The sequence below is a fragment of the Agrilus planipennis genome, unplaced genomic scaffold (genome assembly GCF_000699045.2).
Source record: "Agrilus planipennis isolate EAB-ADULT unplaced genomic scaffold, Apla_2.0 scaffold233, whole genome shotgun sequence".
NCBI classification, from domain to species: Eukaryota; Metazoa; Arthropoda; class Insecta; order Coleoptera; family Buprestidae; genus Agrilus; species Agrilus planipennis.
Window position 1 is genome coordinate 297,726 of NW_020440688.1, and position 16,420 is coordinate 314,145.

A 16,420-nucleotide genomic window follows, 5' to 3' on the forward strand; every position below is an offset into this window, starting at 1 on the left:
CCTTACGTACCTATCATTTAACTAATAATTAGCAAGGTTTTTAAAAAAGATGATGCAACACTAAATTAAGCAAAAAATTTAATGATGGAAGCATGTTACGTTTAATAGATATAAAATAAGTGTTATTGGTATAGCTCATTAATAATATGATATGTAAATTAAACTAATGCATCCTACACACATTTGCAAAAAAAATATTTTATTTGCATTTTCTAACACATTCAAAATTATAAACGTAATTGTTCATATTCTCATACACTTATAATACAATAATCTTTAATAATAAAATATCCACTATTTGGAATCTAATTTTTAGTTTTGACTTTTTTAGGAGTTGTTGCGCTTTTACTTTCACTTTTTCTTCTCTTTATTTTCCCCAATTTGTCAACACTTTTATTAATCTTTGTACTATTTTTAACAATGTTGTTTGTACTTTTGTCACCATTATCACTTAAAATTTCAGATTCCATTGCGTTTGCTTTTGAAAATGAAATACTTATAAGACCTTCAGAATTAGACTGTAATCTTTCAAATTGTGTTTGTTTCTTAAGTTTTTTGGATTTGGAATGATTCTTCTTCTTTTTCTTTTCTATCTTGGTTTCTAAATTTTCGTTTTCAGAAATATCTCCATTTTCTTGTAAATTTTCTACGTTACTATCGCTCTCTTGTTGAATATTTTTATCATTTCTTTCAATTTCTTTTATATCAAACTTTCGCAAATTAAGAACGTGAGACAATTGATTGTAAACTGATTTTGCGTCTCTTGAAAAGGAACCAACAACTCGATATTTCGAGAGTACAGTACCAACACCTTCCCAATTTAGATGACCATCACTAAGGGGACCTTTCTTAATTGAAAGCAGCAGATTAAAAATATTTGTCAGGAATTTTTCTCTTACCAAACTTTGTTTTGGATTATCAACAAGGCTTTGAAGAAATCTGATTAAATCTTCAGAGAACTTCACTTCAGCACCTTGCAGTTTTCTTTGAATTTTTGATGATTCTGCTTTTAGGAATCTGTGGTTTTTGTAGAAAATAGTAAGTAGTTCAGACGCTTGACTTCTTTTAAACGGTTTTACACTTTCATCAAAAACAATATCATACAATTTTGAAACTAAGGATAGTGTTCCACTCCAATTTAATTCAAGGACATTTTTAAATAATGTAAACGAAGTTATGCAACTTTTTTCTTTAAAAAATGAGTTTAAAACGTCGGTTAAAGTTTGCGCCAAATTCTTCTTCAATTTCTTTCTAATTTGCTGGGCAGTTTCTGATGCCTCACAAATGCTTATTGAACATTTTATTATAAAAACACAGCATTTAGATGTTTTATCAGACATCTCTTGAGCAATTAAGGTACTTTTTGAACCCTTTTCTACTAAACTCTTCACAAGGGTGTTTAATACTTCATCGTTTACCCCATCAGTAGAAGAAAATTTTTTCAATGATGTCAACTTCTTAAAACATGACTCTAATCGATCCTGAAGGGGTTTTTGATGTTCATCTTTTATGCAGAATTCGTATGTATTAAGCAGTGGAATCATAATTTCTAAACATGTTAGCAGCGGTGGTTCCGAATCTAAGTATATTTCTATCAAATCCAAAGCACGTACTCGAAAATGTGTTAATGTTTCGGCTTCCTTAGTTTGTTTCTTAATTTTTCCTCCCTTATTTGATTTAAATTGTTTGAAGGCTTGGGCAAGAGCTTTGTCAATTTCCATAGCTTCATTCTCGTTCATTTCATTTAAATCTATAGATTCATTGTCTGTTTGTTCTCCATCATCACCAAGTGCTTTTCGAACAGCTGTTCTTAACTTATCATTTACAGTTTCATTGTCCTCATAGTCGATGTCTTCACCATCCGTAGAATCTTCTTCAATTTCGTCTTCAGCTAAAATTTCTGTTTCGTCATCTTCATCATCTTCAGTATCACTTGAATTAGACAGAGGATTAGTTTCATTTTTTGGATCTAATACAGCCAATATCTGATGAACTGCAGAAGTTGTTAAATCCTTGCATAAATGAGGAAATACACAATTAACTATCTTTCTCAACAGCAATGAGTTTTGTGACAATAAGTTTAAAAAGAGATCTATCACTACTTCAATCCAGTTAATGTCTTCCATTTCTAGATTGCTTTCTTCAATTCCCGACTTTCTTTTCTTTTTCTTCTCTTCCTTTTTATTTTTATAGCATTGAAGCAGTTCTTTTAAAGAAGTGGCAGCTAATTTTTGTTCATTAAAGAGTTGTAAACTCATTTGAAGGAAAAGAGTGTGAAAAACAACAAGAGTCGGTTCATTCTTTTTTACAATTTTCTCTTCAAGTTTTTGTATTTGCTTGATAGTACTTTGCCATGCTTCAAGAGCTTCTGAACACAATGAGACACGTAAAATTTCAGCACAGTTTTCTTGCGAAAGAAAAGATTGCAAGTAACGAACGATTACTGCGAGAGCTGTCCGAAGATGCTCTAGTTTAGAAAATTTTAGATCCAAAGAGTGATAGAATGTTTCGCGCAATGATGCTGTAACAAAAAAATATTTCAATGCTTTTAGTAAAAATTCAGTTAACAAAAATATACCAAAAACTTTCCTAAAAAGTTTGTAGATTATACTATGGTAACAGATTAAAATTTTTCCGGAAAAATTAATATTTACCTTAAAACAGTGAAATGTTACATAAGCTGTTGGGAAATATTAGATTACCATCTTTCAAATTTTATTTTTCTTACCAGAAGAACTTTTATAATAAATCAATAAAACAGTTATTTAGTTATTACAAAGATACTTATACTACGCCAAGACTTTATTTTTAATATATGTTTACCTGCTAATTCTACTCCAACGTTTTTAGTTTCATCATCTTTTATGAATCCTTGATGACAAATAAATTTTAATTGCTCCGTTTTCCACTCAATTTCATTACGAACACTTGGATGTGATAATAGTCTTGCGAACATTTGTGATGCATAAAGCCTTTCAGCATTATGCCAACTATCATACCCTTTGTTTGTTTTCTTTTTAATTTGTGCCGTTACAATATTTTTGTAAAATTCAGATATTTCCTTAATACCGTCAGTGCTAAGTGTGGCAGTGATTTGTTGAATTATTTTTATTTTTATATTTTTTTCAATAAAAATATGACCAGGATAGGTAAGTAATCTTTTTATACAATTAATTTTTGTATTGTCAGTCACTTCAGGATTTTTAATTGTTAAGGCAAGGGCATTAAAGAAATGGTTTGCCTTTTCCATAACTTCTGGATCATTATTTTTAACTACATTTTTACAATATTGTTGAAGGTGTAGCAAAAAATTGTTTGGAATCATTTCTGCAATTTGCGAAGAACCTTTTAAGTAAAGTATTACATTTGTTAATATAATAGTAACTGCTAGAAACTTATTTCTAGTTGTTTTGATGATGTTTTGATCCAGTTCATTTATGAATTCATGCAAAACATCTGATTTAGCAATTTCTTCACTTATACGAGCATATGCAGGATTTAGAAGAAAATTATTAGATGGTATGTTCTATAAATAAACACTTCAACATTTAAATAAACATATTCCATGTATTACTACTTACCAATAAAACATTACATAATGGCTTAATGCATGCAACAGAGAATATATCTTCATGACCCAACTTGCTTTTGAGTAACTTTTTAATTATGTTGGGAAATCGACTTTTTAGAATGACCAACAAATGTAAATAATTTATATTCTGATTTGACCATTCCTGTGTAATTTCCAATTGCAATACGGGCCAGATAATTTTAGAAAAATGAACTTCTTCATCCTAAAATATGTATGTTTATATGTAGAAATAAGAGCAGATGAGGTAATAAAGTTTAATACTTCTACTAACCTTTTCAATTAAGTCTACCAAAAACATTGTAACAGCTAAAAAAAAATAACTTCTTTTCTTCCCACAACTTAACATTTTTTCAATGATTTCTTTTTGTTGAGATTCACTGAATGTACAAAAAACACCTGAACGAATTGTAGCCCCATAAGATAAAATTAAACCCATATGAATATCAGCATATTCCTTAAAACAAGAACCTTTTCAAAGTTAAAGCCAATGAGTATATGATTATAACTTACACTTTTAGGGTTGTTTCCTGAAGGTTTTAAATTCTTTTCAATGCTTTCATTAAGTTGATCAAACGTAAACTTATTGTTAGACAATAGCGCTACTAATACAGAATAATATCCTGCCCTTGCATTTTCATTTGAAGAACCCAACCCTCTTATTATTCTATTCAAAGTATACTTTTCCTCAATTGTTTTCTGAAAGTTAATTTTTCAACAAATAAGTATTGGTTTAAACAACCAATAGGTACTTACTTGTTCACTTTTATCACTTTCTAAGTGTTTCAGTAGAAAAACACCACTTTTTGCCCTCAAATTTACTGCTTTATGTGATAATTTTGAAAAGCACTCAAGTACCTGAGACTTTTTGGCAAAGGTTTTAATTTTTTTAATTTTACCACTTTTTACTGTCTGTTTAGCCATCGTGATTTATTAAGAAAATGAGGTTATAGTTTACAAAAATGTTTTAGGTTATGGTTGTAGTGGTGCATGTGCTTTTATTTTGATTTTGAGTATTGTCTATGGTTGAGTAGACTTATAGATAATAATATTAGTTCCTGATTAGTTTCAAGTTGCAAGTTCAGCTAATCCTAATTTTTAAGGAATTTTCAATTTTATGAATACTACCAATTACATTTTGTAATAAATGTTGATAATACATATACAACCAGTGAAAACAAATAAACATTCATTCAATAAATAAATGAAAATAATATTATTTTAACGTGCACGGTACTTATAAATACATGTGCATTATTGAAAGGAAAGTAGGTACATACACTGATATTCGAATAAATACCTGTATTAACCTAAAATTTCGCTCAAAACGTTTAAAAAACCTAAAACGCGTTTCGGCACCCCAGTTTTCATCTTCAGGCTAATCGGGTATGGTAACATAAAAAATGCAAAATAACTTTTAATTTTTTGTTTTAATTTTCGAGGTTTATTAATAATTTATTAGAAAGATAGGTATACTTAGGTAATTAGTAAATTATTTTTATTTGGATGATTTAGATATTTAAAATATTTTTATCAATGAAAAAGACTGAAGAGACCAAAGTTTATAAATGTTTTTTGATGTTACTTCATTTGTCAAATTTGTTTGCCGCAAAAATTTGCCGTATGTCAAAACCTATTAATATCTTGAAACTATTTAAAAACTTGATCATTTTGAATAATTTTTTCATTTTTCACTATAAAGTTTGAAAAATACGTACAATATTCATAATTGTTATCATTCAGTATGAATTCATGAGAACGTTGGCTAGCTTGGTTATCCAAGAATCTGGGGACGCGTGCGAGTCCTTGACTAGCAAACATGGCCGGCAGAAGTGGTTATGATGATCGTGATAGCAGGTAAAATTAAGTTGAAATGTAAATTTGTTAAGTTCCGCTTATATTTTCACATTTTTTAGTAAATTACTTAATGATACATATCTCTGTCAAAAATAACCTATTCATTATGTTTTATGGTGGGCGTTTAAAAATTCCCGGTACAAGTCTTCGTTATGTACCTACCCTTTTATTTATTTATTTATTTCTTTCTATAAACTGATTTCAATTTTTAGGGATTATGGTGGAGGCGGGAGAAGAAGCGGTAAAAAACCTTTTCCCACAGAGCCTCCTTTCACAGCGTTTATAGGTAACTTACCAACAGGAATAGTTCAGGGAGATGTTCATAAGATCTTTCCTCTGTTGAAAGTAAAAAATGTACGGCTGGTTATGGACAAAGAAACTGACAAATTTAAAGGATTTTGTTATGTGGAATTTGAATCATTGGAAGATCTTGAAAGTGCTGTTGAAATGGATGGAGGAGTAGAAGTCGAAGGCAATGTGGTCAAAATTGATGTTGCTGAAGGTAAGTCAAGCATATCCTTTCTTTTTATCTATTTAATAATTAATAAATACCAATTCAAAATATAGAATTAACGTTAAAACATTTTAAGCAAATGTGGTATAGATAGTATGTGTACTTGGTTATTTTACCCTCTAGGTGCTTAGGTATTTATATTTGTTTTGTGTTGTATACCCAACAAACTATAAAAATTTAAATTATAGAAAAAAAAAATGTTTTATCTTAAGACCAATCTTGTTATGAGGTTATTCATTTGCTGTTCAAATTACTAGTAGCGTCGGTTTTTTTACTAATTACCATAAAATTAGATTAAATACAGAAACATTTTAAAAAGTATGGACATAATGTATTGTATTTTCTTTTAAGACATCTTTGGTTGGGTGCCTGAAAGATGAAATTTTTTTAATTTCTACCTATTTGTCTGTTTATCATTAATTAATTGGGTAGTAGGATGGAAAAGCAGATATCCCACGGTCATTTCTTATTTTTGTATTTATGGACATATTCGTATATCTTTTAAAATCATATAATTAGATGTCCACGATATTTGATGTTGTCCCTAATTATATTTCCGCAAAGGAGAAGATCGTCAGACCCAGACTTATTACACATTTAATTAACCTTTTTAATTATTTGGAGATGGTTGAAATATTTTATTTTTTTTTGCTAAATGATTGTCAGCTTTCTATTTTCATCCATGTCTTATTTACATCACATTTTTTGTTTATTTTCTTTCTGTTACCGCATTTTGTCTCTAATGTTACTTTTCATTGCCATAAAAATATTGATCTGCTATTATAGGTATATGTGTTTTTGAATATTCTACTTTAAAATATAGAGATGTTATTGAGTTGTAGTGTATAGTAATTTTTCTGATTTTTTTTATGTAGGTAAACGAAACGATAGAGGTGGTGGATTTGATCGAAGAGGAAATCGGGGATTCAGAGGAGGAGGAGGAGGTGGAGGAGGACGTTCTGGTGGTGACCATCGATCTTACGACGATTACGATCGTAGGGGCGGAGGAAATCGGGGGAATTATGCAGGTAAGTTGTATAAATATTGCAGTTACCAGCAGCGATTTGTCTACTGCTGTGATTAGTTATTGATTATTAAAATTAGGATAAAATGGACAGTTTAAACACGAAATTTTTTATTTTAACGTAAATAATTTTCCGGCAACGTTAATTCTATTTGTTTATAACTACAATTGTAACCAATAAATAATTTAAAAAGTAGCCTAGTTCACTCTTCACAACCTCCTCTAGTCCCATCGAAATCTATCAGAAAATCTTTTAAGAGTTTTTTGGGTCTTAGTAGAACGCAAATAGACATGTGATGTTAAAAAGGCAGGCATTTTCATATAGATACTTCAATTTTATTTATAAACAGTGCCAGATAAAATAAGTAGATGATTTCAAAGTCAAACAAGCTGCGACCGTGGAGGTCCACATGACCAACTTCCCAGTATAAAATAATCAATATTTATTTTTTTTATTTTGCCTTAGTGTTTTTCTTGGGTATAAATAAAGTAAATGAATCCCCTAATGTACCATTTTTACAAACCATCCTGAGCTAATGTTATAAAATATGTTTTGGATCATATTGTTGGTAATACACTTCGATCGGCACCTCAACGAAATCAATGTAATTTGTTGTTGGCCCAATGTCGCGTCGTGTAGAAAAGAAATTATTACCCAAGTAGGTACATATGTGTATATACTCGCACACACGCACCTCCAACTTATGTCCGGTGTTACAATGATTTGTGACCTTTAAATTGCAAAAAAAACTACGATTTTGATTTTTTGACCCAATACAATAACTTTCGTATGACTGGGAAGTTAATAACTTATTGGTTTCTAATCAAATCATATCAAATGATAGTAAATCTATCAACGTAATGCTCTCCTTGACGTGTAGTAAAAAACAATTGGACGCCAAACAACAGATTCGAAGATTGAATGGTGAACTCGACGCACTTACGTAAACCTTCGTCCTGTGACATGAAAGAGTTGGACAGAAAAAATAAATTCATCGACACAACGGTTTATGACCAAGTAGCTTAAGGTCAGTTAGTCAGCTATAAGCTATCATACCAACAAAACAGTAGACAAAAAGGAAAAATTAATGCAAGAATTCACTAATTGACACCCGTAAACCTTGTCAATTGGCGTCCTATTGCTTACAGTAAAGTAGTTATCAATTAGGTACACATCAAAAGCCGATTTTTGGTGTTATTTGATGTCAAATATGATTGGAAAAAAATGAGTTACTTGGCTCTGAAATCGCCTTTTTATTCTATCTATTACGTTTATATATATCAGTAATGTATAGATTTTCCTAAATTCTTTGTACTTAGTGGATTAGCCAAGTGAAAACAGTATGTGTATATTTCATATTTTAATTTTTCATAGATTTCCAGTTATTTGGTAGTAATTGTAGTGTTCAGGAAATAACTAATGATAAGGCTGTTGACTAAATTTTTGTTTGATCTTTGAATTTGTAATGCTTATAGAAGAACGATGCAGCACCCACAATGAAGGCCAATTATAACGTGTCAATATAGGAATTTATTTAGACGTTGGCACGCATTAAGTGTGACGTTTTTATCAAGTTTGCTGATCAATTATTCTACGGTTTATCCTACTTGATTACAATGCAGCAGCTTGAAAAATATTTTTTTTGTAGTTCCGCAAGATATCGACTTATATGATTTACTGATAACATTTTTAGGACATTCGAAAATGAGAACTCATTTGAAAATAATACATATTTATATTTATTAAGAAGACAAATCAACTTAAAATATCTTATAAATAGGAAAGTTAATTGTTTACTCTGAAAATAGCATAGATAATTTTTTTTCGCCTCTAGTGTGGGAATTAAAATATGATATGTGTATCCACTTTTGCGAAAATATTTCGATTGAAAAAATTTTTGTATTGAAATATTTGTAGACAGGGGTGGTCATCGAGGCAATTACGGAAATTTCAGTGAAGATGGCGGTGGTGGTGGTGGTGGTGGTGGCAGAGAATGGGGTAGGGGCGGCCACAAACCCGGCGGGTTCGGAGGTGGCTCCGGTGGTGGAGGAGTAGGCGGAGGTGGTTTCGGCGGTACAGGGCGACCGCGGCAGGAGAGGAAGCTTAACAACGACGACTTGCCAAATCCTACGGCAGGTAAGTAATAGTTTTCCTTAAAAGCATAAATGGGTGTATTTTTACTGATAGTTGACCAGTACAAATGAAGGAAACAATCGGAACGTCCTATATGTATGATATGTATATCTTATACGATGTGTATAGCGTTTACGTTACTGGCATTATCTGAAACTAAATTTTACTGTGTGAATTGTCTCGTTAATTCAAATTTATATTAATATTTTTCGGAAATAACTAAAATAAGATTTACTGATCACTGTCTGATTTCGATTTCTTAGACTGTACCGTTATTATGTAATATAAGCGATGTCTTTGGAACGAAAATTAAGTTTGATAATAAGCAAATTATGCTGAAAGCAAAGGATAGGATGGATAGTTTATTTGAAATTAGCATCACTATTTACACTACGACTTTTGTTCTTGAAAGAAAAATAGTTTTTTTTTGTTGCTGTTTATTGACATAGTTTTAAGAACTTCGAAAAGGTCACAATCACGAAATCAACTGAACCCAAAAACGGCAAACACAATTGCCAAATAGAAAACGTAAGGGCAACCTTGCAAGTTTGTAAATTTTCACCGTTAACAATTACTTTTGATACTAATCACTTTCAATATGAATGGTGATCTAGGGTAATTATTCTCGCAGTAGCATTGTTTTTTTTTGTAATAATGATTTCGGTTTTGTTGGATCAACTGTATGTGTGTATGTATAATATATAAATATTTTATAATACTTTTTATGTGTACGTTCTAGGTTTTTTCTTAATCTCACATTAATTTTCAGATACAAGTGGTAGGCCGAAATTAAAGTTGCAGCCGAGGACGGTTTCAGCACCTGTCAATGCAGTCGCCGAAACGTCGCAGACGTCGACGATATTTGGGGGCGCGCGACCGCGGGAGGAAAATATTGAAAAGAAACACGAGGACAAAAATTAAAATGCAAGAATAGAACAGTAAGAAAGAAGAAAAAGAACGAACTTTGGTGTGTCTATTTAACTAGTTTATATTGTGAATTATTATTTAAAAAAAAATATTTTAAAAAAACGGTGAAATTTTCAATTGTGAACAAGAGTTATGCAGCACATCCAGACTTGTGTGTTTGTGCTGGATAAAAAAGATATACCAAAAAATGAATGGTTGTTTTGTTAATTACATTTTTACTTTTACATACAGTATGCTATTCGGTATTAGTGCTATTTGATTCATTTTTTTTAAACGATCAACAAAATATTTTTTGTGGCATTGCATTTTAAATAACTCGGTAAATCGGGATAAATATGACTACTATGTCCCTCGCGTTTTCTTTTTTTTTTTTTGTATTTAACGTTAGTTTTTGACACTTTGGTCGTCGTTTTTGATCCTTACATACTTAGCTATAGGTAATAATGATAATATAATGATAATTGTAATTAGGCAGTGTAAAGATGGGACAAATACTTGCGCGCGTTCGTTTAAAAACATTTTTACACTGCTTCTACGTGTGTTTGCACATATTGTGTAAACTAGTAAACCTCGTGTACAATGTATGATAAATTCAATAAAAAAATCTGTTGCTTTCGATGTTCGTATGAAATTTTAGGTTTCCGTACCAAAAACGTATAGTGTGTGTTTGAAACAGTTGTAGAGATGCTTGGCCATATTTATTTAAAACTAGTAGCCTAAATCACTTCACATCTATGAATATAAATTCATGCCTATAAAGTCTCATCGGTTCAGTCGAAGATTATCCCGTACCTATATCTCACATCAAATTATACCAAATCGATCAAAATAGTGCTCTTCAAACTGTTATTGATAAGTGAATGTAAGCTATGGGACGTCAATGTGCAAAAGTTTGAATAACCGACGTGACCTGCCCTCCAAATGTTCAACTTTTTCAAGTCGTTGGATGAGAGTCTGCGTAAGTGAGTTGACTTGATTTCTCTCGCAATTTTTGATCTTACCAATTGAACTCTAACTTATCTTGAAATTTACTTTTTTAAACTCGTTTAATTATTAATGATTGTGACCATCATAGGTAGTCAGTTTGAGCAACCGATCTCCAATCTGTGGGTCTATCTATTAACTAAACAAACATTACAACGCCCGAAATTCCACAAAACGTCGACGAGCTTCGATACCCAAGATGCCATCCTCGGTTAGAGACTAAAACTAGAGAAAATTTTGTAAATGCTTGTATGCCCGAAAGTTCACCTTTTCGAGAAAAATGTAACTCAAAGTACAGGCAAATGCAATTCCGGCCCCGGCAAGAAATGCGACAATGCCACGCCGTATTCAAACAGCTGGTAAGTATGAATGACGATGTTTATGTTACAACTAGTCCTTTGTAGACTTATATTTATGCAACGAGCTGGCAGTAAGTCAGTGTGTTGCTGTTATAGGAAGGTGTGGAACAGCAGTTTTTACAATGATGTTTAGTATGGTAGAACTTTGTGACATGATACTAATTTACGATGAATGCGAGTATAACCAACAACACCTAGAATACAAGGACTAGGTGCTCTGACGTCAGCCGCATGACGTAGATATAAAGAGGTACAAGTTTTAGCAGTCTGCTTTAAATTGTCGCAACCATGTCTGCTAAATGGGTAAGGTTTATTTATAGATTTTTCTCCATCAAAGTTCAGTAGAGTCTGAGAGTTACATTTTGCCAAGGAAAATATAATATCAACATTATCGAATTCAAAAACCAGCAAAAGTACAACCGTAAATTTAAAAATTCCTATACTAAAACACGATGCCATACTCACTTAACTTCCCTGTTGTCCTTATTTATTCAAAAATCTTAAGTTACGTTCACGAACAGGAAAATAAAAATTTTGCAGAGGCGATTACAGATACCTAACAAAACTGAATATGAAAATTATCAAAAAGCATTTTCGCACCCTAATTTTAAAGAGCGTCCTGTTGTTCGTAACTTGTACCTGATTGCTAGTTCAAAATTAGTGATCAGCAAAAAGTTACATTGTTTAAATTAAAATATTCTTCTGGACCTGTATTAACATATTCTGTAATAGCAAGGAAAGAAAAATACTTTGTTGGTGTTTTGTGCAATTCTTTGTTTAATTCTGTATTTCAGCCTTGATAAAACCTTTAATTTGAGGCGAAACTTTGGTTGTTTTGTAAAATAAAAATCTTTTCACCCCTTATTTGGAACGTATTATTTTGTTGGTACCACTCAGGGGAAGAATTATAGAATATTCTGTAATAATAAATTCTAATTGAAGGGTAGAAACATTTTTGTAGGACTGCAAAACACAAATACTTTAAAATTAAGAAATGAATTACATCCAATTTAATGACGCCTTTTAACTTTAATAATATATTAAATGGTAGGGAAGATAGTTTTAAAGGTGATTCTGCTTTAGTTTTTATATATGTATGAAAAATTAAAATTATATACATCAAGCAAAGGTAGATAGCGTTATTCAAATAATACCTACCATGATTTAACCTCCATCTTTCACATAAGTCCACAAGCTAATATTACAGATTACAAGATACAGTAAAACTTTTTGCAGTTCTTTGCTGACTGACTCTATAACGTAAGAAAAGAATGTGCTTTAACTACGTATGCGAAAAACCTATTTAAATTATTGTGGGATCGTGAAAAACATGTAATTTGAATAGTTGACGAAATGTACATTAAACCGTTTCCAGATTATAAACTTGGAAATATTGTTGAAACTGCTTATAATAATGCTTGTTTAGCAAATTATGCTTTTGCTTTTACGTTATCCAGCATAATGTCAATATATTAGTTCTACCTCCAAAGTTGACCACCTTATGGTTTTTTCGTTAATTAAGAAAGTTGTAACTAACTTTAAGGGTTTAATTGGTTACAAACGTTCTTTTAACTAAAAGCTCTTCAGAGAATTTATAAATACCTCTTTTTTAATGTTAAAACAACGCACAACTCTTAATGCAGTATACAGTTAACCTGAGCTACCGATACAACTCGCTAACTTTCCACGGTGACGTCACGTAAGCGCGCCGAGTGCTTGTATTCTCGGTGTTGTTGGTACATCGTTAATGCAATGGTCGATTTGTACAGTCATTGATATCCTCAACGAAGATTTCTTCATCGGAAAACCGTTTTAAATGTTGCACAGAGATTAAGAGAAACTGGTAATAATTTTGGTAGACGCATGGAAGCCTGTTTTAGCGCGGGATTCGAATTTCTAACAATTTTTGGAGTGTGTGTGTGTGTGTGTGTTTACGGATGTTGTAACTAATTCTTTCTAATGGGAGAATAGGACTATTGATGAGTCACCTATAAAAAATAGGTAAATTATATTGGCTATACCACAATGCAGTTTAGAAATTTACCTTATAATTAATAAAATTACAATTACCTAACCAGAAGATATTAATTTACCTATTAGTGTTTGCGTAACGTTAATTTTATTTTTATTTTGTATTCTTATTAGGTACCATTTTAACGTGTAGGTACATTAAATTAAACGATGAAGAAAGTCGTTTTTTTAATTAAGTTTTATCGTAATAGGCTTAAAAATATTGTGTGTAGTTGTATGGTAGTAAGCTGTTGATATTTACGTTACTGTTCCACAATCGACACTGTTTACATTCTTCGTCTACTCTTACATGTGTTGCGAATTCATGCCAGGACTGGCTCTTGATTGTAACTTCTGGTTTTCTTACAATTTTGTATCTACTTAAAACCCTCCAAAGCTTGTCACTTTTTCAGAAACACCCTGTATAATGAAAAGTCAATGGGACTTTGAAATAGCCCATTTTTATCACGCGGTGTAGGTATTTGTGAAGTTTGTGGTTTAAATCAAGTTATACTTTTTATTTCAATAGTGACAAAGAAATCATAAATTTTCAAAATTGTTATACTTACGAGACAATTAAGTTGTTCTTAAGCATTGAAAGAGAAGAAAAACAATGCTTTAGTAAATAATTTTGAATGAAATAGGTAGGTACTCGATTTCAGTTTTAATACCTTGCACAGTCATGGTAGTCGAAAAAGTAGTGATTTGAAGCAAAAACTTTTAGATTGAGAAGCATTTTTAGTGTGGTGAATTTTTTATAACACTAATGGTATTTCTAGGTGTGGCTTATCCCCAAATGTGGTCTAAACGGATATGTGATATTTTTAATATATCATATGAATGCAATTTTAATATAGATTGCAATTAGAAAATATATATAAAAATTTACTATTGATGTGCGGATTAATAGTATCCGACCTAGCGACATGGCCTAGAGGTTTAGAACACTGCTTAGCATTCGGGAGGACGCCGGATCGATTCCGGGTCCGTCTGCCTTGGTCCAAGTTTTTCTGTGGTTTCCTTGGATCACTTAGGCAAATGCTGAGGCAGTCATATTCCACAGATAATCTTTCATTCTCTTCTGTCTTCATTTCGTCCGTCTCATCTTTCTCACCCGAACCACCACCCACCCATTCCCACGATTCCTGAAAGCAGGCTGAAGAGGGCCTTCCGCCCTACCTTCCGGCGTAGTCCGGAGGGACTGCCCGCCTACCAGCATTATTGGCTGGTGGGAATGAAACACCCAAAAGTTTTTTTTTTTTTAGTATCCGAGGGAATCGGTAAATATGGCGCTTTTCACAATCTCACAATTCTCAAGTTTAAAAATTGCTTGACAATTGTTTGCTTTGAATACTATATTCACTTGGCAGTAAACGAAGTACCTACATACATAAAATTGAGTGTGAAGGTAAGTAGCATGGGCACTGAGCATCAGTGCTTACTTTTTGTACAACCTTTCATCAGCTGTTCTGGGCGATCACTTTTACTTCTCGTGTGTATACATATAAGTAAATCAAGTTAAAAACTGTTAATTGCAAGGTTTTTATGTAAAGTACAAAAACTGAATTATTATTTATTTTCTTAACATTACAAAAGTTTGCTTTACAAGTTTTAAAGTAAAACGCCATTAAGTATAATTAAAAACGTTTCAAATGATAAATAGAGCAAATAATTAAGTACACATGATACATTTTTACTTGAAATATGACTATATCTATCTCTATAGGAGAAAATTGTGCAAAAATATTTATCATTACTGTGCTTGATCAAATTGATAAGTATGAAAACTTACATCGATAGTGAAAGGTAGAAGCATTTTAACATCCAAATTTCTGAAGAAAACGTTTTCGCAAAAGAGAGAGAACAATTTTCTACTACTTCATTAATAACACTTTGGAAATGGTCCCATTTTAATATTAAAGCTAGCAATTAAAAAAAACTATATTTTTTCTAACAATTGTTAACAATATTAAAGCTTTCGAGTTTTATGCTTGCTTGTGATTAAGTCTTAAATTGCTCTGGATCACTTTTAGGCAAAGTTTAGGACGTTCGTACACAATAATAAATTATACAAAAATTAGGAAATGATAAAGATATGTAAATATATACTCAATAGATATAATTAAAAAAATGGTTATCACCGCTGCAATGGCAACGGATCTGTACTGTCATTTAATTTGTCATCTATTTGGTCAACTTCTGTCACTGCTTCTAAAGAGGATTCGGAGGATACTTGACGATCTGAGGGCCATCCATATGAGCCAGGGGCGGAATTAGATCGGCCGGATGTTCCTATAGGAACTTTTGATGTAACGTCGAGATTGCTTGCTTTACTTAGCAGCTTCTTTTCAGCAAACGGATTCTGAAAGGAATTTTAAAATTTATGACCCTTAAACTTACAAATAATTAAATAAATAGGAGAGAAAGAAACTGAAGTTACATTTAAACCTACTAATCGATTACATTCATAGATAAGCAAATTTTGCAGCGGTATGAAAAATGCAAAATAGCATTGTTGAATGAATAATGTAGGAGACTCACCCCAATTACCACTAACATAATTTTATTGAGCGAATACGAGTTCGACCACTTCAAACGTGTCTCGCATGTTTGAAGTGCGCGAAACACGTATCTGCTCAATAAAATTGCTTGTGTAGTGGGTAAAAATTGAGAATATTTCATATTAAAACTAACTCACTTCGGGAAGATTTCTACATTGTATGTATATTTGAAATTATAAATTATAGGAAGCAAGAGTCCCGCCACTCCAAACCAAAATCCGTAAATTAGAAAAGTTGAAATTGTAATTAATTTTTTCTAATGGGATGGTAGGGCTATTGGCGAACCCCAAAAAAAAGGTAACGCGCCTTGGCAATACTTTAATGGTGGTGTGGAAATTTGCCTTAATAAAATTACAATTATCGAGATGAAATTCATATGGTACCTATCAATGTTTACCTAATCTATTGTCTTTTCTATTTTGTTCTTCATACCTACATGTTGAAGTGTATTTTAAATAACG

At 31.7% G+C, this 16,420-nt stretch overlaps 3 protein-coding genes across 5 annotated transcripts in view; 1 reads left to right on the plus strand and 2 right to left on the minus strand.

Moving 5' to 3' along the window:
- Window positions 1-200: 200 nt before the first annotated feature.
- LOC108739779 (myb-binding protein 1A-like protein) lies at window positions 201-4,604 on the minus strand. The gene is made up of 6 exons (XM_018473838.1): window positions 4,346-4,604; window positions 4,103-4,288; window positions 3,864-4,046; window positions 3,582-3,794; window positions 2,824-3,526; window positions 201-2,521 (listed from the first exon to the last, which is right to left on the minus strand). The coding sequence occupies exons 1-6, from the start codon at window positions 4,511-4,513 to the stop codon at window positions 306-308; spliced, it is 3,669 nt and encodes a 1,222-aa protein (XP_018329340.1). The 5' UTR covers window positions 4,514-4,604; the 3' UTR covers window positions 201-305.
- A 280-nt stretch (window positions 4,605-4,884) lies between these two features.
- On the plus strand, window positions 4,885-10,663 carry LOC108739780 (glycine-rich RNA-binding protein 8-like). Of its 2 annotated transcripts, XM_018473840.1 has the most exons (6): window positions 4,885-4,975; window positions 5,333-5,446; window positions 5,659-5,948; window positions 6,836-6,988; window positions 8,903-9,121; window positions 9,888-10,663. In XM_018473840.1, the coding sequence occupies exons 2-6, from the start codon at window positions 5,409-5,411 to the stop codon at window positions 10,037-10,039; spliced, it is 852 nt and encodes a 283-aa protein (XP_018329342.1). In that variant the 5' UTR covers window positions 4,885-4,975; window positions 5,333-5,408; the 3' UTR covers window positions 10,040-10,663. The 2 variants fall into 2 exon arrangements, with proteins under 2 accessions (XP_018329342.1, XP_018329341.1); XM_018473839.1 differs by lacking the exon at window positions 4,885-4,975 and having other exon boundaries at window positions 5,178-5,446.
- A 4,295-nt stretch (window positions 10,664-14,958) lies between these two features.
- LOC108739778 (calcium/calmodulin-dependent protein kinase kinase 2) overlaps window positions 14,959-16,420 on the minus strand; it is a 159,186-nt gene continuing 157,724 nt past the window's right edge. For both annotated transcript variants that reach the window (XM_025979790.1, XM_018473836.1), the window contains exon 8: window positions 14,959-15,760. In XM_025979790.1, the coding sequence (XP_025835575.1) occupies window positions 15,536-15,760 (225 nt within the window). In that variant the 3' untranslated portion in view covers window positions 14,959-15,535. The remainder of the gene's footprint in view (window positions 15,761-16,420) is intronic.